The 21453-nt window shown below is 55.2% G+C and overlaps 8 protein-coding genes across 8 annotated transcripts; 2 read left to right on the forward strand and 6 right to left on the reverse strand.

The window, feature by feature from the left end:
- Positions 1–703: 703 nt before the first annotated feature.
- On the reverse strand, positions 704–2407 carry PG986_009976 (uncharacterized protein; the record flags this gene model as incomplete). Its single annotated transcript, XM_066846198.1, has 6 exons — positions 704–756; positions 962–1167; positions 1238–1462; positions 1586–1685; positions 1782–1990; positions 2106–2407. The coding sequence occupies 6 exons, from the start codon at positions 2405–2407 to the stop codon at positions 704–706; spliced, it is 1095 nt and encodes a 364-aa protein (XP_066698596.1).
- Positions 2408–3234: 827 nt separating this feature from the next.
- On the reverse strand, positions 3235–4892 carry PG986_009977 (WD40-repeat-containing domain protein; the record flags this gene model as incomplete). Its single annotated transcript, XM_066846199.1, has 5 exons — positions 3235–3618; positions 3749–3790; positions 3844–3963; positions 4024–4795; positions 4858–4892. The coding sequence occupies 5 exons, from the start codon at positions 4890–4892 to the stop codon at positions 3235–3237; spliced, it is 1353 nt and encodes a 450-aa protein (XP_066698597.1).
- A 642-nt stretch (positions 4893–5534) lies between these two features.
- Positions 5535–6956, forward strand: PG986_009978 (uncharacterized protein; the record flags this gene model as incomplete). Its single annotated transcript, XM_066846200.1, has 3 exons — positions 5535–5719; positions 5793–5875; positions 5950–6956. The coding sequence occupies 3 exons, from the start codon at positions 5535–5537 to the stop codon at positions 6954–6956; spliced, it is 1275 nt and encodes a 424-aa protein (XP_066698598.1).
- Positions 6957–7661: 705 nt separating this feature from the next.
- Positions 7662–13568, reverse strand: PG986_009979 (uncharacterized protein; the record flags this gene model as incomplete). Its single annotated transcript, XM_066846201.1, has 1 exon — positions 7662–13568. The coding sequence occupies one exon, from the start codon at positions 13566–13568 to the stop codon at positions 7662–7664; it is 5907 nt and encodes a 1968-aa protein (XP_066698599.1).
- Positions 13569–14783: 1215 nt separating this feature from the next.
- Positions 14784–15692, forward strand: PG986_009980 (uncharacterized protein; the record flags this gene model as incomplete). The annotated part of the gene is made up of 3 exons (XM_066846202.1): positions 14784–14818; positions 14842–15334; positions 15369–15692. The coding sequence occupies 3 exons, from the start codon at positions 14784–14786 to the stop codon at positions 15690–15692; spliced, it is 852 nt and encodes a 283-aa protein (XP_066698600.1).
- Positions 15693–16155: 463 nt separating this feature from the next.
- PG986_009981 (Sds3-like-domain-containing protein) lies at positions 16156–17872 on the reverse strand (the record flags this gene model as incomplete). Its single annotated transcript, XM_066846203.1, has 2 exons — positions 16156–17394; positions 17459–17872. 2 exons carry the CDS (start codon positions 17870–17872, stop codon positions 16156–16158), a joined length of 1653 nt encoding a protein of 550 aa, XP_066698601.1.
- A 1187-nt stretch (positions 17873–19059) lies between these two features.
- PG986_009982 (uncharacterized protein) lies at positions 19060–19368 on the reverse strand (the record flags this gene model as incomplete). Its single annotated transcript, XM_066846204.1, has 1 exon — positions 19060–19368. One exon carries the CDS (start codon positions 19366–19368, stop codon positions 19060–19062), a length of 309 nt encoding a protein of 102 aa, XP_066698602.1.
- Positions 19369–20257: 889 nt separating this feature from the next.
- PG986_009983 (uncharacterized protein) lies at positions 20258–21076 on the reverse strand (the record flags this gene model as incomplete). Its single annotated transcript, XM_066846205.1, is given in 2 exon segments — positions 20258–20494; positions 20507–21076. The coding sequence occupies 2 exon segments, from the start codon at positions 21074–21076 to the stop codon at positions 20258–20260; spliced, it is 807 nt and encodes a 268-aa protein (XP_066698603.1).
- Between the last annotated feature and the right edge of the window lie 377 nt (positions 21077–21453).

The raw sequence follows: 21453 nt of genomic DNA on the forward strand, positions 1-21453 counted from the left end.
TACACACTTCATGCGTTGCAGTATTCACTCCCCTGTCCGGTTTTCTTTGACTGTATCAAACAACATATTTCTCAACTAGTCGTAGTGCAAGTCTGTTTCAGAATACCAACGAAACACAGCTTTCAAAAACAAAGGCAACTATTTCGTATCTACCGCTCGCATAGCGAGGGGAGGTTCTCAGGCTGGATGGAGTCCCCCACGAGATACTGTTCCATTTACTACAGGCAAGCAGGAGAGAACATCAGAAGCGGGAAAATATCGCGCGTTCTAACAATCAAATAAGAAATTTCAGAGGACGCTCTTCTCGACAGTCCGATGTCCCGACTACAGCGCTAACTCGTATCTACCCGCCAAACAGACACAGGCACGCAGCCAGTCCATTCTCTTCAATGTAGAAGCCCGACGATAGGCGTTGCAGGTGAAAAGCACATACCGCGAGATCGGCGCGGCAGTCTTTGGGAGGGATACCGGCAGACCTGAGCAGAAAGTAAGAAAGATTAGGCGTATTGTTCGTCGCCTACGAGTGGGAAACACCGATACATATCGCCGATAGTCTCGGGGAGGATTCGGATACTAGTTACTACTGGGCAAAAGAAGCTCCCATGGACAATTTCCTTTCCGACACTACATCCATCATCACTTTCTTCTTCCTTCTCCTATTCTTCTTCTTCTTCTTCGAAACAGCGGGGCCCCCTTCAGCATGCTACTCGTAGCCGACGGGGGGAGGGTCCAGATCGGCGATTGGAGTCGGTGTGGCTGATGAGGATGGGAGTCGAATTGCGACTGAGAACTCAAATGTGGTTGGTAACGAAAGTGTGATGGGGGGGGCGTAGCCGTGTGGTTGTTGGGGTTGGGAACACATATACAATGGAAGACGATGTGGACGGGAAGGGTGGGAACAGATCTGAGACTGGAATTCGAGATGGGAATTCGGACGAGGGGTTGGTTTCGACTGGGAGACAATATCCCGTCGTGCACCTCCGTCGTATTCCTTCGGGAGAAATGGGCGCTTCGGAGTGTAACTCTTCTGGGACCGGTTCCTCGACGGGTGGCTCATCGACCGGGGGAGGAGGAGGTGGTGGTGGCGGCGGTGGAGGAGGAGGAGCAATAGCAGGAGTCACACCGCCCTTGGAGTAGATGACGAGGTTCCAATTTCCACCGCAGAACCTGTCGAGAGAAAGAGAGAGATGTGTCAGAAAAGGGGTCATGTCATTACAGCAGACGATTCACCACTTACAGTTGCGCGTTACCGGTACAGCCGTGGTTGCAGTAGAAGTCCTCCGTCTTCTTGGACCAGCCTGAGCGGTCGTGGCCGCAGAAGCACTGGCGGCCGTACTCAAGCCCCGCCAGGGGGAAACCGCGGGCTTGACAGTCCTTGATGCACAGCTCGGGCGTCATGTGGGTGGACTCGGGACCGCGCAGGGCGTCGACCTTGAGGGTGCGGTCTGAGGCGCGAAAGTCCCTGTTGCGGAGCGTGGCGAATTAGTAAGAGGAGGAGGTATATCCAAGGACGATCGGGCATAGAATAGAAAGGAGATATTAGGATGCTTACTGGTAACAACCAACGGGCTCATATCCCTCGTACCCGTGTCCGAGGCCATCGAATGCCTTGCCCTCGGTGAACTCGAACTTGTCCTTGACATAGAGGGCAAGAGCACCATCGCCACCGCAGGTCGTCTGGTTATCTACCGCACGCAATGTGTAAGTACAACATACTCTCTTTCATCCCCTAAGCCGCTATCGCTGGGATGGATGAACCAAAGGCAAAGGCCAGAACTTACTTCCAAAACAAGGGATGTCGCACCGCTCGTCCAGGGCAGGCACGTTCTCGCCCTGCAGGGTGTTGCCGCAGTAGCACTCCTTGCCGTACTCGAGCCCGGCCAGCTTGAAGCCTTGCGAAGCACAGGCGTCGAGGCAGCGGTCGATGGTCAGGTACCGCCAGTCGACGCCGCCGCCGTAGTCGAGCGCGCGGACCCCGTCGACACCGTCACTATATTATCAACGTTAGCAGTATTCTAAGAGCGCGCGAAAGGGGTCGTGTATGTGATATGTTCCTGCAACGAAGAGTGATAATAAAGGAGAGAATAGATGGGGAAAAGACTTACTGGAAGCATCGACGATAGGCCGCCTCCCAAGACGGGTCCGCGGGAGGAGGCGGAGGCGTCCACGGAGCACGCTCCTCCTCGACAGGGGGCTTCCCCTCAACCGGGGGTTCCTCGTGGGAACGAAGAGGAAAACGGGCTGAATCAGCGTGCGGACATATGACAGGAGGCTCAGGCGGCCACGGAATGGACCGCCCTTGACGCGTCACATGCTCCTCCGCAGGCACGTCCCGCGCGGAGGACGGGATGTTCAGCGCGGACGCGGCGCCCGCCAGCGCGAGGATGGCGGCGATGGATTGTCGCATCGTTTGTCAAACGAAGATGTGGTAATGGGTAATATAAGAGGCGCTAGCTAAAGAAAAGAGTTGGAAGAGTCGTTAGGGAAGCAGATCTTGGAATTTATAGCAGTTTCCATGTCTTATTTTACAATGGCCTCGACGCTTTTAGGATGTTGGGAGAAGTGCCCAACAACCTCCTTCAAAAATATATACTCAATTTGCTTCGAACCGCCACGATTGCAGTATGTTATGTGCTCCAATGGCGGCAAATGGCATGTGTTAGTCCAACGATCCCATTGCTGCCGATCAAGCTAGGCCCCCCCCTCAATTTGGCCAACACTCGTGGTGAGTTCATTCTGGCTGCATAATGGTTGTAGACTTCCTCAGAGGCATGTATAGTACGCACACGTGGGTTGGGTACTTGTATACCAATGATGACAGGTGGCCGTGAGTTGGTTTGTATGATGTCCGAGGTGGGTGTCTGGCCGTTAGCTGCTTGCATGGAAGACTCGAGCATGTATAAGCAACTTTGATTTGGCCGTCACGGTCCTCTTGGTGTAAATATGATCGCAGCATAAGTGCCCCGTTTGCGCAAGCTCGTATAAAAGGCCGACTAACTAGATGCATATGCCGTAATGCGTGAGTTTCTCCTTCGCCACCCTTGCTTTTTGTCTCTAGGAAGGTCCACGCAACGGTAGATAGGCCTTTCCCAGACCGCCAGGGGTTCTGGGGCGATACCTTTCTGGATAAAACAGAACGCCTTCCCCAATGCAGAGATGGTATCTCTATCTGGCCTTGCGAACCAAGTAAACTCCATAACTCCTCGAAAATGCACGTGACAACACCCGGCTCGATTATTTCTCCTTGGCCAAGATGACCTTGTCACGTTCACTCCTGCGCCTGTCAAACTGCTTCTTGGTATGACGACGCTCGTTCTCCTCGCGTCTCTTGAGGGCTTGCAGTTCCTCGGTCTTGATCTCACCAGCCTTCTTGACCACCTTGGGCATGTGCCTGTGACGGTGAATACGGCGGACCTCGGGCATATGCTTGTACCTCTCGACCAGGGCGTTGTTGTATTCCTCAGACTGGCGTTGACGGGCGCTCTTGATTCCCTCGCGAGCTGAAGCATTTGCTCTCCAGAGTCGGATGTTTCCATCATCTGAGCCGGAAAGGATGTATTTGGAATCAGGTGTCCACATAGCCGAGTAACAACGTTGCATACGTTTCGTGTGGTAGATCTATAGATTGCGAGTCAGTATTGTATCTTGAGAGAGAGCTGTACAACCTTTGAACAACGTCTCTCAGGATATATATAACCCTTGAAATGTATGCCCAGGTAGAAGGGAGAATATCGTGCAAAGTGCTTACATCACGAGAATGACCCTGATCACGGTTCCATAATCGGATAGTCTAGTAAAATTGTTAGCTTGCAATTTTGGCAGATCTCAGGGGCAGGAACATACTCGGTCATAAGAAGCCGTAACGAGTTCTTGGCCAGTCGGAGAGAACTCGACATCCATGACGGCTGCCACATGGTCCTTCAGGATATTCAGGGCACGGTCAACCTTGCGCATATCGAACAACTGTCGCAGGGATTAGTTTCGGAACACGAGCATACTTTTGACGGAAGAGGCGAGCCTTACATAAACAGAGTGGTCCTCAGATGCAACAGCACAGTTCATTCCTTCCATGGGGTTAAATGAAATGGCATTGCAAGCAAAAGTCAGGACTGTCTTGGCGATAGCCGTTGACGTTCGCAGGTCGTAGAAAACGATAGATCGGTCAGAACCACAGGAGCCCAAGATGGAGGTTTCGACCTGGTTGAAAGCGACGGCATTGATAGTGTCGGTGGCATTCGGCCAGGACAGGATTTCGGGTGCAGCCGTGTGTCGCTCCAAATCATAAATGGATACGTTTCCTGAGCCACCGGCAGCGGCAAACGAATTGCGACTCCTATGGTGGGAGAGACTGTTCCAGGAAGCGCTGCCTAGCCAGGTAGAAAGGGGCGCGCTCTCGCTCGGGGTGTTATAGGGGTCGTATAGTTGAATCTTGCGATCGGTACCGCATGTCAGGAGCTTCTGGTCGCGTGTCCAGCATACAGACTTGACGATGTTTTCGTGGGCGGTGGTGTGCCATCGCTCGGCCTTGTCGTAGGAATTAGAGAGATCCCAGGTCTTGACCACACCGTCACCACTTCCACTGGCCAGGCGCTCGAGCGAGTTGGGGTCCTTGGCCATCGAATAGACACCGTCGACGTGACCCTCTCCGAGCTGGGCCAGGAAGGGCTGGGCGAACATGCGCTGCATCTTGACGGCCGTCAGAGCCTTGGTGTACTCTCGGGCACGTTCGAAGGGATGTATCGCGGGATCGAGGTTCTTTGGCATCTTGGAGTTTTTGCTGCCGGCGGGCTGGTAACTGCAGAGACATCGATAGTTAGTAATTGGACGTAGGCATGTGCAGTACAGGCAAAGACTTACGCCTCTACGGAGCGAGAAAGCGCCTTGATCTTCATGGTGAAAGTTGGTATGCGACGACAACCTTGACAAGTAGGATGGGCTGTCTTGCAGGTCAAGAAGCAAAGGTAGATCGGACGGGGAGTCTAGCAAGAAAAGGCAGCCCACTCTACAGCGCCCTCCAAAGCTGGGATGCAGAGCGGACGGGATCAATACCGCAGAGAGCGAGAGCAGCGGACTTTTTAGTGGGGCTTATCGCTATCTGGCTGGTCTCCGCAGTTACTTACAGTCAGTGTGAAGGGAAGGAGGAATAGCTGGGTCACGTGCCAAGTGCCAAGCTCAGCTTGGAGCTACATGTGCTTGTACCTGGCTGTAGCTACCCCCCAATTGCGGCGATGGATTGATTAGTGGGCTCTGTGTCGTATGCGCGGCAACCTAGCGAGTAGTAGTTGCGGCCCTCCAGGCGAGGCGAGGCTGCATTATGCCATAGGCTCATAGGCGACTGAGCTCAACCATCAGTCAATCGATTAGCTCACACTCCAACTAGCCAGCCTGCCAGCTTGACCCGACCATACCAAACACCAACGCCCATTATCGACAAACCACCACACCTCCCCCGTCGCATTACGATTTACCGCAACCCCCGGCAATTCAAAAACACCAAAGGCAGTCGCAGTAAATAAACAGCCTTGTTTATCAATATGGCTGCTGCTACCGGCAAGTCGGCCGTCAAGGAGGCCCAGGAAATCGCCAGCTCCGACCCCCGGAAAGCCGAAGCTCTCTACAAGGACATCATTTCCAAGCCCCCGTCCATTACCTCAGATGCCTCCATCAAGGAGTACGAGACGGCCCTGATTAGCCTGGGCGAGCTGTACCGGGACCAGAAGTAGGTTTTACCTGCTCGTATAAATCAATGCAGAAGGTGGCAGGGCTGACCGATGGCATCATCAAACCACCAGGAACTCCCAAGGTCTAGTAGATCTTATCACAACAAGCCGAACAGTACTTTCTTCCTTCGCAAAGGCAAAGACGGCCAAGCTGGGTATGCAACACCATAGCACGAGCCCCAATCCCGAGAACGCGTTGCTAACAAGTGCTTGCCGCCACCTCCCACAGTCCGTCAGCTACTAGATCTCTTCGAGAAGATCCCCAACACCACCGACATCCAGATCTCCATCACCAAGTCATGTATAGAATGGGCCACCTCCGAGCGCCGCACCTTCCTCCGCCAGAACCTCGAGACCCGCCTGGTGACCCTGTACATGGCCAAGCAGTCCTACTACGAGGCCCTGACGCTCATCAACGGCCTGCTGCGCGAGCTGAAGCGCCTCGACGACAAGCTCGTGCTCGTTGAGGTCCAGCTGCTCGAGTCGCGCGTCTACCACGCCCTCGGCAACACCTCCAAGGCCCGCGCCGCCCTCACCAGCGCCCGCACCAGCGCCGCCTCCGTCTACACGCCGCCCCTGCTGCAGGCCAACCTCGACATGCAGTCGGGCATGCTGCACACCATGGACCAGGACTTCAACACGGCCTACTCGTACTTCATCGAGGCCCTCGACGGCTACCACTCCCAGGACGAGACCCTCAAGGCCACGGCCGCCCTGCAGTACATGCTGCTCTGCAAGATCATGCTGAACCTCGTCGACGACGTCAACACCCTCATGACGTCCAAGCAGGCCCAAAAGTACGCCGGCCAGAACCTCGAGGCCATGAAGGCCATTGCGCGCGCCCACTCGAACCGCTCCCTCGACGAGTACGAGCGCGCCCTCGCCGCCTACAAGTACGAGCTCGGCAGCGACGCCTTCATCCGCAACCACCTGCGCCGCCTCTACGACGCCATGCTCGAGCAGAACCTCATCAAGGTCATCGAGCCCTTCAGCCGCGTCGAGATTGCCCACATCGCCAAGCTCGTCGGCCTCGATAACCAGCAGATCGAGCGCAAGCTCTCCCAGATGATCCTCGACAAGGTCATCATCGGCGTCCTCGACCAGGGCGCCGGCTGCCTCATCATCTTCGACGAGACGCAACGCGACGAGAGCTACGACGCCGCCCTCAACACCATTGAGAAGCTGGGCAACGTGGTGGATGTTTTGTACACCAACCAGGCTTCCATGCTGGAGTAAAAGGGGGGACTACTACTGGGCTAAAGCGAAAGGCGGCGGATTGCAGGGAACGGGCGTCAATGAAAAGACGGAGCGAGAGCTCATCGTTTGGGAAACAAGCCAGTTGCCATGCAGATTAGCTGGTTAGGTCTGAGGACTACGCAGAGCAATTGTGTAATACTAGATGAATAGACCGAAATGACAAGAAAGGTCACGACGTCCACACAAACATACACTTTCGCGTATATGATCATTTATGAGCAAAAGAAGTATTTTGATGTCATCATTTATTAAAATGTGCAATGTATTGTCGTGGTCACGTTTATCCAGACACTAAACTATACAAGTCGCAATCTGTGCATGTTGTCGTATCTGAAAACTCCCCCTTTGAAACCAACAACCCCCCTCTCTTTCCCTGTTCTTTGATAATCAATCCCCTGTAATAAGTAACGCCGTCTCCAGATGCTGTATGTCTTCTTGTCTCTGTAAAACAAACTCGACTCCGTTGCTGTTGTAAATGGGAATAATACCAAATGCTGCCACGCACGAGTCGGGTATCTTCTCCAATCGAGTGAAACAAAGTCCAGAAAACAACAATAATCAAACAAAACGCCCAATGTGCCGGAACAATGCATGTCATCATCGTAATCTTTCCAATCCTTTCCTTCACTCCGAGGTCAAGACTTTCGCTCCGCCTTCTCCTTTGGTTGCCGAAAGAGGCGAGACTTACTGAGCATCAACCTTCTTCGCCTTCCCCGGCCCTGCCACCTGCCCCCGACGCCTTCGCTCCTCGCCCACAATGAGCGCAAACAGCCGCTTCGCGAGCGACTTCTCATCCCAGCACCGGTCCCAACCGATCTCGCATCGGAAAGTGTCCACGACCTCGAGGTGCCAGGCCTCGAGGATGATGCGCTCGCCCTGGGCGCTGACCTCCTTACCGAGCAGCGCCATCGAGGCGGGCGGGGGACTCGAGCCTCGGTCTCGGTGGCTCTGGGCCAGAGACCGGGCCTGGCGCTGCTGGAACTTGGCCGGGTGCGAGCGGCGGAGCTGGAGAAGATCGTCGAGGTGGATCCAGTGTGCCTTTCGCCAGGTCATAGGACCTTCGGTCATGCTGTGGGTCGTGCCGCTGGTTGTATCCGTGTTGGTACCAGAGTTGGTGCCAGAGTTGGTGCCAGAGTCGTTGCCAGAGTTGGTGCCAGAGTCGGTAGCAGAGTTGGTGTCGGTGTTTGTGTTGCCGTTATTGGCGCCGTTCGCATTGCCGTTCGTGTTGTCGGAGCCAGTGTTAGTAACAGCAGCAGCGCCACCATTAGCCGCAGCGGAGCGCGAGAAGGGCTTGAGAGTAATAGGAGGCCTAGCCCCATTGACTGCATTCTGCCCTTGGCTATTCGGTGCTCTAAAGATAGTAGTCGCAGGCATTTTGATGTTGGGTGGCGCCACTATAGGCTTAGCCGGGCTGATAGCACGCTGGTTGCCGTTATTGTTGTTGTTGCCTGCGTATTGAGCAGGGGGAGGGAAGTAGTGGTTGCTCTCCTTGGGCGGCGAAGGCGAGTTCTCCTTGTCGAATTCCTCGGGGTCTTCTTCGTCTTCGTAGTCCACAAACTGCGGACGCGGACGGCCCTGGCCCTGACTGTTGCCGCCCATTCCCACGGAACCGAGCGCTTGGCGACCCATCATCCAGGTCTCGATCTGCTCCGACGGGCTCACGGTACTCTGGTTATGCGCATTATTGCCGGCAAACTCGACAACCCTGCCTGGCGTTTTTGGTTTCAGAGGCGATCGAAGACACGACTTTGAGGGTGAGGCATTCTTGTCCCATCTGCTCGGCTCCTCTCGTGGCGGGAAACGTTCGTATTCCGACTCCACCGTCATTACCGAGTTTTCATGTTCAGGAACTTCGTCACCTTCGTAGTCGTCCGATCCCTGTTCCCGCTGGTAGTAATCTTGCTCTTCCTGTTCCGCAGAATCCTCCTCTTCATCATTGCGATGGTGCTCAGGGGTCGAAGGTGCAACGCTTGGTGTGAAAAGCGAGGCTGTATGACGTCCCGATTGGGGCGTGAAGTTCTGCTTCTGAGGTATATGGGGGAATTCCTGTCGATCACGTTCAGGCGTGGAGGGCGAATCGGCATACGTATCCGCGACCGTATCACCAGATCGAAGTGCTGTGCCCGGAGAGGACAAGTTCACTGGTTGGCGTTCGGGACTGGAACGGAACAAGTTTGTCTGGCGTTCTGGGCTGGGGCGGAACAACTGCTTCTGCGGAATAGATGGGAAGAGACCCGTCGCGCGAAGCACTGATTGAGGTTCTTCTGGCTGGGACTTCGTTGCACTCGAGTTGGCCTGAGTCCGGACAAAGGGCTTGGGGATCGGTTTGGCGACAGTCTCGGGGGCGCCACCACCCGGAGTATTGGTCGTCGGAAGCGGCGCCGGGGACGAGAAGAACGACATGATGTTAAAAGCACCAAATAAGCCAGACTTTCTTTTGGCGGTGGCTGGCGGCTCCGGTATCTCGGCAGCATCTTGCTTCTGCTGAGAAAGCAGCGAGTAATCACCAGGTTCCTCCGCGGGCTCCTCAGCGGGCTCAGGAGCTGGAGAGGGTGACGACCGCTCAGGATAAAACTCTTCTTGCCGTTCTTCTTCTTCCTCCTCCTCCTCCTCCTCCTGGGGAGACTCGGGGACTTCATGCTCGTCATTCTCTCTGGATCGCTCTTGCGGCATCACTCGAGATTCAGGTCGCGTCTGTTCTTGTGGCCTCGAGGTTTCGTCGTCTTGTGCTGTAAGCTGGGCGATGAGCGAAAATTCTTCCTCGGCGCTTTCGCTCTGAGTGCTGCCATCCATCTCGATGTGAGCCGGGCTCTTGAAGTCGTCCTGGTAGATTAACCTCCTAGTGTTCTTCTTCCAGGGACTCGGGACCTTGATGCGTTGCGAGGGGTGTCCGTCCATTGAGCCATGCAGCAAAGACGGCTCCCGAGACTGCGATGACCGAGCAATGACATCTACTTGTGATTGCCGACGAGCTCGCTTTTCAGCTCGGATGAGCTTTGTAGACTTTGTCGTTTTGGGAGTTGGCCGAGATGCTTCAATATCCCACATGTCCGTTCCGTCATCACCCATATCGAAGGTAGGTTGCGACTCCAGACTCTCATCAAAGTCATGCTGTGTCCCGGTGTGCTCATCGAATCCATGTCGCTCACCCACGCTATCATTGCGGATAGCTTCATCGACAGCTTTGCTGTCCTCTGGTACATCCCTCTCTACACTTTGCTCGAGCTTTTCCTCCTCCTCCTCCTCCTCCTCCTCCTCCTCTTCGGGATTGTCGCCATATGTAGAATTTGCTTCCGAATGCAGCTGATCGTTGACAAAGTCTTGTTCTTCCTCCTCGTTTACAGGCTCACGGTCGGATTCCTCGTCGTGGCCCACATCCTCGCGACCTTCAAACTGCTCCTGCTCGGACTCGGAATAGTCCTGTTCGTCCTCTTCAGGGGCATCGTCATGGTCGTCGGCCTGCACCTGCTCATCTTCGTAATCGGCGGCGTCAGCAATGCTACGGACGTCGGCCTGCAGTTGATCATCCTCGACCTCTTCCTCCTTCGCAACGTTCTCTTCCTCTTCGACCTCCTCCACTCGACTGGTTTCGGGCGCTCGAGCACCATAGAGGTTACTAGAGTTCATAGATGCGAAGGTTCGCGGCGCAGACATGCGCCTTATTCTCTGTGCAGTCGGGCTGCTGTCCTCACCGGTCCATTCAGGAAAGGCCTCACTCGGCGGGTCGGCCCTGGCAGAGCTCGTGAGAGGGAAGGGTTCCGTCTGCGGTCCACTCGATTGTATGGTATGTCTCCGACTACTGCTTGGCGGCGCGCGGCCCGTGGACTTGTCGAATGAATTGCCTGCAGGCGGAAGCTGGGACTTATCTGAACCGAACGGATCATCCACTCTCCCCGTTATGGGCGCCTCGGGCCCACGCTGCGACACCTGGCTAAAGTTGGCCCTAATACTCTGAGCCAGATTGGCGATTGGGTTGAAGACCGACTTCGAGGCGGATTGGTGGTAGGATTCGTGTCTCTCGTTTACGGGCGACTTTTGTACTGAGGATTGGCGCGAGTCGCTTCCTGATCTTCGGAAAGGGCTGCCAAGACTGCTCTCTCGGCCTTCTGGCGACGACTTGTCAGACATGACGTGCTGCAGACTCCTCCCAACGCGAACTATGGGCGACAAGGTAGGCCTTCGGGTAGACATGGGTGGTTGAAGTAAGTCACCGAGCCCAGGCGAGCCCAGTTTTGCATGAGGATACTGAGGCGAGGGACTGCTGTTTTGGGGCGATGGTGTGTCCACGGCATTTCCTTCAGAAGTTGCAGGTTGTTCCATATCCACGTCGTCCGCATGTTCAACTCCTATCCTTGGCGGCGATGAACGCATCAGTATATCAGACGTATTTATAGCTGCCGTCGACGGTTCTCCACTCGCGTTGCGTGCCTCATCCTCGTGGGCGTTCTTAGAGCCTGTAGTCGAGGAGTTGGTATCGTCTGGCGTAGGTAGCCTCGCAGACCCGAATGCATTATTGGTAGATCGGGCGGCCGAGTGGATATCTGCTGAGAACAGTTGACTTCGGTGGCTTCCTGGGTTATCTGCACCAGCGGGGTTTCTAGCTGTCCGGGTCGATGGTCCAGGTGTTGCAGCCTCCAGCACTTCATCGGGAATTTCTGAGAACGAGTCGTCATGCATCTCGGCATCCTCTGTCTCGGGATGCTCCCTATCGACCGGCTTCATCGGCAGCTTGAGCTTTCCTGGGGTCGCGTCTCGAAGCACACTGTCCGGTATGCTTGAGAACGAATCGCCTGTAGCCGGGGTCTTCTTGGCAAATATTTGTCGGCTCAAGGGGGTATGCTTTGGCCTCTTGGGGCTCTTGGACCAAGTTTGCGGGCTCGACATGACGTAATTTGAAGGGCTGCTGTAAGCAACTGCCGACGAACTTGGCTTATGCGCCGATGAGCCTGGTTTACCAGATGGAGGCTGCGGTTCTTCTTGGGGAGCAGTCGCTTCTCCTTCATGTGGTTGGCCGCCTTGTCCGCTACTTCTCATGGAACGCAGACTCTGGTTAATCATGAAGTTCGTCTCATCTCCGCCCTCGGGGAATCGAGGTGGCTCGCCGCTCTGAGCGCTGCTCTTCATCGACCGGAGACTCCGATTAATCATGAAATTCGTCTCATCTCCACTTTGCGCAAACCGGGATTGTTGACTGTTTCCAAAACGGCTGCCACCACCATTCTGGCTGGCTTGGAAGGAAGCTTGAAACGAGGGCAAAGATTCGACAGCAATCATACTGAAGTCGGATGCGTGGGCCAAAGTATCGCTTCTCGGAAAGTTGGTTTCACTCCCGGTCGGAGCTTCCGACTCGTCGTCGCTCTCGGCCTCGCGCATCGCGCCGTAGGACATGTGGTTTTCCTGTTCGTCTTCTTCTCGGCCCTCGTTGACCAACTGGTCAATCAAGTCCGCTATATCTTGATTGTCTGACGGCGGGTCTCCGTTGCGTGGCGGTGAAGGATTCTCAGGCGCATCTCTCGGAGGAGACGTACTCGGCGCTAATTCGTGACGAGAGTAGCTTTCCTCGCTCCCTTCTGGTATAGCTTCCATCTCTGGAGGGGCATCGTTCATTCTCGGGTCTTCTGAGGGCAGCAACAAGTCCGAGTCAATCTCCCGGTTGTCCATCTCGCTGGTGAGGATAGCCATCTCGTCCGGGTTGAGCGCTTTTCGCGGGCGACCCCTCTTTCTCCCCGTCGGTTTACTGGAGGGCACGGCAGCCGGTGTGCTGCCAGCTTTCTTTGCCGCCGGCGTATTCTTCCTTGCTTTGACAGGTTTGGGCTTGGGTGTCGGCTCGTCCTCGGGGTTGACGGCATCGGTACCCATATCCAGCTGCGCATCGCTGCTGAACATGCTCATCTCGGACTCGGGGTTCTTGCTCTGACGCGTCTTCGCCGGAGACCTGCGCGCAAGCGGTGTGCCGGACCTCTTCTGGCCCCGCGGGGCTGGCGTGCCGTTCTTGGCTCCCGGCGGCCGGCCGCGCTTGCGCGGTGTGTTCATGTCGGTTCCTAGATTGCTGCCTTCATCGTCGGTGAGGCCCCGCAGCGGCACGATCGTCGTTGTGGTTGTTTCTCGCCGGCGACCGCGGCTGCGCGCGGGTGATGAGGAAGGGATACCCGGTGAGGAAGGTGCACCAGCGCCGAATAGGCGCCGATTGGTGGCACTTCTCTGTGCGGCGCTCGCCATCGCCTCGTTAGCCTCGACGGTAACAAGGAGTCGCTGCGGGGAGCGTTCGTCGCCGACGTCGAGTTCGAAGGTCTGTTTCCGGGGCGAGGTGCTGCGCGCGGAGCTGAAACGGGACTTGTTGGTTTCGGGCGCCGACAGCATGGAAGTGTGACCGGTGCTGATGGCTTTGGTGGCGCCGCGACGCGAAGGCGGTGGTCGCAGCGAACTGGTGGGCAGCAGGTCCATGTCGTCTTCTTCTCCGAGCGGGTCGGGCGACGATCCAAGGTCGATGTAACTAGCCATGGAGGAGGATGTCAGGGGCCGGGCCCGGGCTTTGTCGGTGTAGTCGATTATGTTGATGTTAGGACCGACGGCTCCGCCACCCGGGTGCATGAATGTCCAGGGGCGCGTGCATAGAAGTCTGGACGCGTCGTATTGGGAAAATGCAAGTCGAGCGCGATAGGGCAGATCGGATGACAAAGAATTAGAGTAGACGTTAAGCTACACAGGCATATTACCCAGGTGGGATACGGGATATGAGCCGAGGGTGGTAAGTAAGGGACATGGTTTGGGCCTCCCAATTTCCCAATATCGGTCTCCGTAAAAACCTGGCTTTTTGTTTACTTTGGCTGATTGGGGATAGCCTGGGCAAGTTTGGGTCCTTTTCTTCTCAGGCCACTAACGGGCTTAAGGCTAGGCTCGCTGGGCGCAAGGTGGGGAGGTCAGTGCATTCGTTTTAGGCGGCTTGCGGCTCTGTGGCTTCTGCCGTGGGCTCCCAGAACAAGACGACAGCCGACCCCGGCCCCTGTTTCGAGAGTTCAGTGATATCCCCCGCAAAACCCCATCAAGGTATGTACCCTGCTGATTAATAAGACACCATCAAGACATTCCGTTTCAGCTGCTTTTGTCATGGCATCAGCGGAATGATACCACTCTACCAGCATGCACTTAACATAGCGTCGGCCCAGACCGATGCGCCGTCTGGCGGAAAGGTGTCCCTGTTGTGCTGGACACACACTGCAGAGGAATACGCCCTATGTGACATACCCCAATCCGACATATCAAGAGCAGGACCTACCTACTCCAACGAGATGACGCCATCCGGTCGAGGCACGCCCTTCTTGTCAAGGGATATGAAGGTAGCACCCCAGGAGCCAATGGGTTTGCGAAATTATCTCCAAATGCCGAATGTGAATCTTAATAACGTGAAAGGAACACAGCTTCTCCGAATTGCGTGACCATTAATCGAATCATAGCTCGCATCTTCACTTCTGTGATTAGAAATGCAAAACTGTTGAAACTCCTATATTAAGTCCATGGACGACGACTACTATTTCCATTCGTCTTAATTCTAAACACCACTTTCAGTTAATACAACAGCTTCATACATCTTGGATGGAGACCGTAATCCTTCGTAGCGTCTCAGATCATTCCCACTCCACGATTACTTATAAGTCAACTTGACTACTTGAGCCGACCTCTCTTGTATTCAGTGGCCGTATAGGCCACCCTGTTCCCCCATCCATAAGACCACTTACACAACATATATCACCTGCCCATAAACCCCAACTAGCAACACTCCTCCTCTACTATAACGACCAATCAGCCATGGCCATAACCCCGTCCCCCGTCCCCCGGGCCCCGTAACCGCCACACTGAACTTCAGCCACCATCCCGCCCCCGGCGTGACCGCCGTGAACTACGTCGAAGACCCGCCCGCCGGCGAGCCCAAGCGCAACCTGGTGGTGAACCCGCAACCCGTCCAAATCAACGACATCCGGGGCCGGGAGTCCGAGTTCACCCTAGACCACGACGCTTTCCTCCCAATACCTGCCTCCTCCTCCTCCTCCTCCCCGGACGCCGCGGACGCCCCTAACAGCAACAAGGAAGAGGTAGACTTCGACGACGAAGCCAGCATAACCACCAAATACTACCCCGAAGTAACCGCCCTCCTCCTCTCCCACGTCCCCGGCGCCACCCGCGTCCAAATCTTCGACCACACCATCCGCCGCGCCGGCCCCTCCGCCCGGCGCGCCCCCGTGCTCTACACCCACATCGACCAATCCGCCCAATCCGCCGTGCAGCGCATCCACCGGCACCTCCCCGCCGCGGACGCCGCCCAGCTCCTCGCGCAGGGCACCCGGTACCGCATCGTCAACGTCTGGCGCTCCCTCAACCCCCCGCCCGGTCGAGTCCAGTCCCCTCGCCTTCGCCTCGTCCGCCTCCTTCCGCGACCAGGACGCCATCCCCGTCGAGCACCGCTACCCGGGCGGCTACACCGGCCAGACCGCCGCCGTCGCCCACCACCGGGACCAGAAGTGGTACTACTGGAGCGGCATGACCCCCGGCGAGCGCCTGCTGCTCGAGTGCTTCGACAGCGAGAGCCTGCGGCCGGAAAGCGAGCGGCAGGTCCAGGGCGGCAGGACGCCCCACTCGGCCTTTGAGGACCCGCGGACGCGGCCCGATGCCGAGGGACGGGAGAGCATCGAGGTTAGAGCCTTGGTATTTGGACCCTGAACGGAGTGGAAGGGCGAATCTATGAGCCGTGTTTGTTAATTACCTAGTGGGTGTTGTGGGGCAAGGCAAGGAAGATACGTAAAGCGAGTCATTACAGAGCAGATCGACATTCATATCTTTGTTGTGCATATTCATACGGATTTTCAGAAGAATTACAATCAATTGTTTGAAAATCCTTATGTTGGGCATCTACTGGGTATGTTGCGCAATGGCAAACGTGCCGTACGGACTGGATAAGAAAATAGAACAAAGTAAAAATAGGAAAAGCCCCGTGTCATGCCATATGCCATAACCCCATTCGCTATGCCGCATCGATCAGATGATAGGCGCGTGAGAAAATCAGAAATCCCATCCCTCCACCAAAGACTCCGTTGTGCCGTATGTCCATTGTACTTCTTCAACAAGCCCCCCCCCATATATATTTCGCCGACCGACGCCGAGAACGAATCTTGTCTCATATATTCTAACCTCGACGCTTGCCCCTTCCACTACCCTGTCGAGACATCGCAGCGCCTCCATAGCTGCTCTGCCGGCTCATCGGTGGGGCGGCGGGAGATGCGTGGTTGTTAGCGACAACACCAGGCGCCAGGCCGCTCAGGATGCTGCTGCCAAGCCCGGGTTCGTCGCGCAGACTACTGGAGGGGACGCCCAGAGATTCGGAGAGGTTCTCAACGGAAGGCCTCTGTCCCTGAATGTATGCGACTGGTCGTGGAGCAGCTGGACTATGGACCATATTTTCAAGCAACCGTCTCCCGCCATTCGGTACATCGATATTTGAGCCCGTACCCTTGTGTCGTTGGTAGCTCTTGAAGACATTCATGATCATGAAGTCCTGCTGAGCATCGTCTTGGTTGAGGCCCATGGGTGTGTTAGACTCGGACTTCACATAGGCCTTGGAGTACTGCGAGTGGATCAGGGGAGGAAGCTTGGGCTCCTGGGTGCCCATCTTATCGAGGTTTCCGGCAATCTCGAAGTTGGCGAGACCTTCTATGCCAAGGACCTTGTCATCCAGGAAGTTCTGGATGTTGTTGTGTCCGCCACGGGTGCTGCGTGTAGCGTGTGACGGTTGGCGCTCCATTGTCGGGGCGGCCAATTCCTCATCCTCCTCATGCGCCTCCCCATTGCCAGCCTCGCTATCCTCAGGGGGCGTCAAGACGTTGCCGTTGGCGTCACGACGGGTGAGCAGGTACTTGTAGGAGGCCAAGGCGGCCGTGTTATAGTTCATTGATAGCTCCTTATCGGTAAAGAGCTTATCAATGCTGTAAATGGGGCCCGTCTCCTTGCGCATAGCCTGGATGCGGTCGTTCTGCCACAATGGAGTGGTGTTAGAGCCATCGAGAGCTCTTCGGATCGGTGCGGGCGAGCCGTCCTCGTCGCCGCCATTACGCTTCCTCTTCTTATTGTCGGCGTAACCGGCCTGCTCTTCCATCTCACGGCGCAGACGGGTGGTTCGCTTGGCGTGAGTGCCGCCAGGGCTGGAGGGGTTCGTAAGGCTGAATTGATTTGGGTGGAGGAACAAGGCCGAGCTGTCGGAAATCTCCAGGGCCTCCTTCTCCCTGCTCAAGCGGGCTTTCTTGGACGTTATCGCATTGATAAGTCGGTCTCGGAGGGTGGAGGACAGGGCCCTGTATTCTCGCTTCGCGACCTCGATTTTGTAGGCGCAAGTATTGTGGTTCTCTTGTAGACGTCGCTCATATTCGTACTAGAGAGGAGAGTTTGGTCAGTATGGGCAGCGCATTGGTTCTGCCAGCAGGCAAGTTGCGCACCTTCTGGCTCGTCAGATCGTAGTCACGAGTCTCTATCAGGTCTTCTACGTTGTGTACCCAGTCCTGGAAGGATGGGCCTGCCATTTCCAGGAGAGTGCGGTTCGGGCGGTCGGTGCCATTGGCACTGGCTTGTGAGAGCTCACGATATTCGCGCTGGATCTCGTCGAGGGGGCGTTCGGCGTACGGATCGACCCGGCCGACGAGATTGAGGTCAACCTGAATTTTCTGAAGCTCTTCCCGGTAGCTCCTATCGCGATCACGGCTCATTTGGTCGGTCAGGAGGGCGAGCTTTTCGCTGAGGACCTGTCGCTTCTTGTCGCGCTTCGAGGCCTGGGCGGGAGGGGATTGGGGTCGAAGATCACCACCTCGGCCAGGCTTGGTAGCCATGGCCGACGAGGTATCGGCGGTTGCCATGGCTTGAACAAATGCTTGTCGCAATACGATGTGATGCTGTACGTATTTGAAGTGCTGACAAGCTTGAGACAGTTGTGTAGAGAGATCGGTGGGAGTGAAAATGGGAATGCCCTGGAAGTTGTGGGTTGACAAGATTTCGGAGATTGTTCGCCGTGTTGGAGGAATTGGAAAGATAGCTGTGCGAACAAGAGGAAGAGGGCAGGATGTTGTTTTCGGGTGAGTAGCTGCCTTCAAGCGAGCAGAGTGATTGTTTGTTCAGAAATGACCCATAAACTAGAATCGCATTACCCAGAAGCGTGGTGAGGGCTATTGTCTGTTGTGTCTGGTTCAGAGGGAGTGGCCCATTTCGCTCTAATCTGCCGGATTGTGACGAGGCTTGCTTCGCTTCTTCTCATGCGAATGCTGACTTACAAGGTTGGCTTCTTGCACGGAGAGCGCCGCCTTTGTCACCAGGCACACTAAACGTAAACCACTAAGCCAGCCCAGCCAGCCAGCCATCATGCCGACGACCGACGCCCTCCCAGCTGGACCAGCTGGACCCACCAAGCTCTACACTCTACCGCTTGGAGCAGGCGGTGAAGAGGGTGGGTGCCAAATCTACAACACCTGATTGGCCTGCTCAATTTCGTCATATTCCGAACAGGTAACAGGAGAGATGGCGGGATAACTCATATATCATCAACCTGGGCTTCTCTTTCTTTCTTTCGTTTTTCAACCTTCTTGACGTGGCACATCTTGACTCGTGTTATTTATGTCTGGTGTGCTAGAAAGATGTGTTCTTCCTGGCGACCTGTATTGCGAACCTGAATTACTTCGGTAATGACTCGAGTGCTGTCTCGGTTCGGCCCTCGTACACCATGATATTGTTCTTCCAAACCGGGTATCAGTAAATCATGCCGGGAACTCGACTCCCTTCCTTCAAAAATCATGCTTTATCCATATCATGAACAACAGCATTATGCCGGGCCTTGCGCCGCACCCGCCTGCTCCCAGCCCATTTCGCTTTTGGTACTTAAATTAAACCCCAAAAGCATCCAGTTGCCGAACGCCGTCCCTCCCAATCGATGCGCTAATCCGAAGGCCAAAGCCAAGGTATATATTCGTAGCTATAGCACTTTCCTGGTGTGGCGTGTAATATCGTCTCTCGTCCCTGGTTTGGTATTCGGTCAGTCAGCCTCCTCGACCTTTTAAACAGCAACAATCTCTTCGAAGGGAAAACTCACCAGACAAAGAAGCAATGGCATAGCATAGCATACAACCGCCCCGAGAATGACCCAGAACACTAAAAGCTTCAGGTACAACCAGAATGGCGCCCAGGGGTCCTCCTCCTGGTCCTCCTCCTGGTCCTCCTCCTGGTCCTCCTGCCAAACATCATAGGCACTCGCTTTTTCCACGTCGATGATAGGCCTTCTGATATCGGAGCCGTTGCGCGTGGCCTCGGCCATGTCGACGACCATATCGAGACTGGCCGCAATGGTCTTGAGGCCAGACGCCATCTTCCTCTTAGTGTCAAGCCCCTCGGGCAATTATGTCGTTATTCACAACGTCTAGGAATCTTTTCCACAGCATTAGTCATGTGGCCAAAGGTGATTCCAAGATGGTGGTCAACGTCAGCCCGGACGTTGGGCGTCGGTAGCTGTAGATCCAAGAGGGTCCATCGTAAATGTAAGTTAGATATATATGGAAGCACTTACAAGGACCAAAAAAGAAAGATGGAAAGGGTGGTCGCAACACCAGCAGAATTCCGACACTGGATTTCTCGGTGCCGTGGGCCAGCCTCTTCTTTATACTTTTTTTTGCTTCTTGTCGCCGAGTAACCTCTCACGGGGTGGCGGTGGAGAAGTTGCGCCAGGGATGGATAAAACCCAATAGCTGTTGCCCAGCCCGGGACCAGGACTCTTGGCTATCTTGGTTTTTGCTCGGTATAGGTTCCCTTGCAATGCAATTGGAATTCTGCGTGGTAGTGAACGGGTTAGCCAAGCAAATGTCATTTCAAATTTACTCAGTCAACAAAGACGCATGAGATTTGTGTAATATCGGAATCATTCTTCCATTGTCTATTATAAAGCCATTCATTGCGGGCAGAATTTCTGCGCCTTAGGGAAAGCCGGGTATTAAGTACGGCCAAGATCGAAGTTTCTCGACTGAGCCTCTTTGGCCTTTAATAAAAACTCCGTCCATGCCGTTTGTCCGTTTGCCGTATGTTGTCGCAGCATCTGTGGTCCTGTGGTTCGTGTAATTAAGGGACTCTGTTCCTCCATCCCCACCACAAGGAGCCCACTTCTATGCGCTGCTTTGCATTTGCGTCCCGCTCGCTCGCCGCGGGCCTCTCCGTCCGACAACGACCCTTCATTCTTCATCTGTGCTTGTTCTTCTTCTTCTTCATTATCGCAGTATCCGCCTCTCCCACCAGCGCGCGCGTTCGTTGCCCGGGCCATACTTGGCGATATGCTCTTCGTCGAGAGGTGGAAGATCCGCTATCTCGGCCGCCCGAAGCGCGTCCCAGTTCCTGACATCCTCTGTCGTCCAGTCGATCCACGGCAGCTCGGCGCCGAGATCCACATCCTCCACCACCACCACCGCTGCAGGTGCTCCTGCTGCGCCGCTTTGGAAGGGGGCGTTCTAGGCTACTACCTCCAAAGGGTCGCCGCCGCTGTGCCGGATGTCCTGCAGCCATTGCTCGCTGCTCTTGATCGTGCCATGCAGTACTATGCGCTGGTTGAGTAGCCGCTCGATCTGGTTCTGGATGGCCGCTTCGGTGTCTTGGTGTTGTCCTTGTGGCAGCAATGCTAGTTCGTTCAGTTGGGCCTCAAGCTCGGCGTACTCGCCTCGAACCGCCTGCAGATCGGCCTCCAGGAACTGCTCGTTGAGCAGTAGGTTGTCTCCTGGAGTCGAGACCTCCGGGGCGGTATGGTAGAGCTCAGGCCGTTGTGGCTGTTTGGTGATGGCATGGTGTTGGGCGCTTTCTTTCTTCGCTCCCATGAGAAAATCGTGCGTGTCTTTACCTATTATCTCGATCGCCAAGATATCCTCCAGTATGTTCTTGTGGGTCTCTGCCTTGGGTGGGATGACAGTCGGAGCAAAAGAACAAGAAGAACGGAAGTAGGTGCCATCGTTACGCTTGCCACGTTTCGACGAGGGGATGGTGCTATTGCCGTCGTTCTCATCGCCTCTGGCGTGTTTCAAGCCCTTTGGGTCGGACATTGTCGATCGTCCAACCCAGAAGAACCAGCCGGGATGTATTCGGTGATTTAGTCAAGAGCGCTGTTGTTCTTTCTCTCGGAAAGCCTTGCAAGCAAGATGAAGTTTCGGTGCAGGGTCGGTAAGTGCGTCAGTTTGGTTGTATCAAGAGATGCTAAAGACCGAGCCAGATCGGGATCGCCTCAAGCAAGATGTACCTATGCCAATGAGGTGTAGATGCGTTATTGAACAGCCCGATCAGACGACAGCGACTTCCTGCTTGAGATTCTCTTTAGCAGGATACGAGGGGAGAAGCAGTCAGTGGTGTGCTCTTAAAAGGTGAGTAGCAGTCACAGCACAAATCCCATCGTCTGAAGGCAATGTGTAAGTCGGGTAACAAC

The sequence above is a fragment of the Apiospora aurea genome (assembly GCF_038362705.1).
Source record: "Apiospora aurea strain CBS 24483 chromosome Unknown utg000006l_segment0_segment0, whole genome shotgun sequence".
In the NCBI taxonomy this organism is placed as follows: Eukaryota; Fungi; Ascomycota; class Sordariomycetes; order Amphisphaeriales; family Apiosporaceae; genus Apiospora; species Apiospora aurea.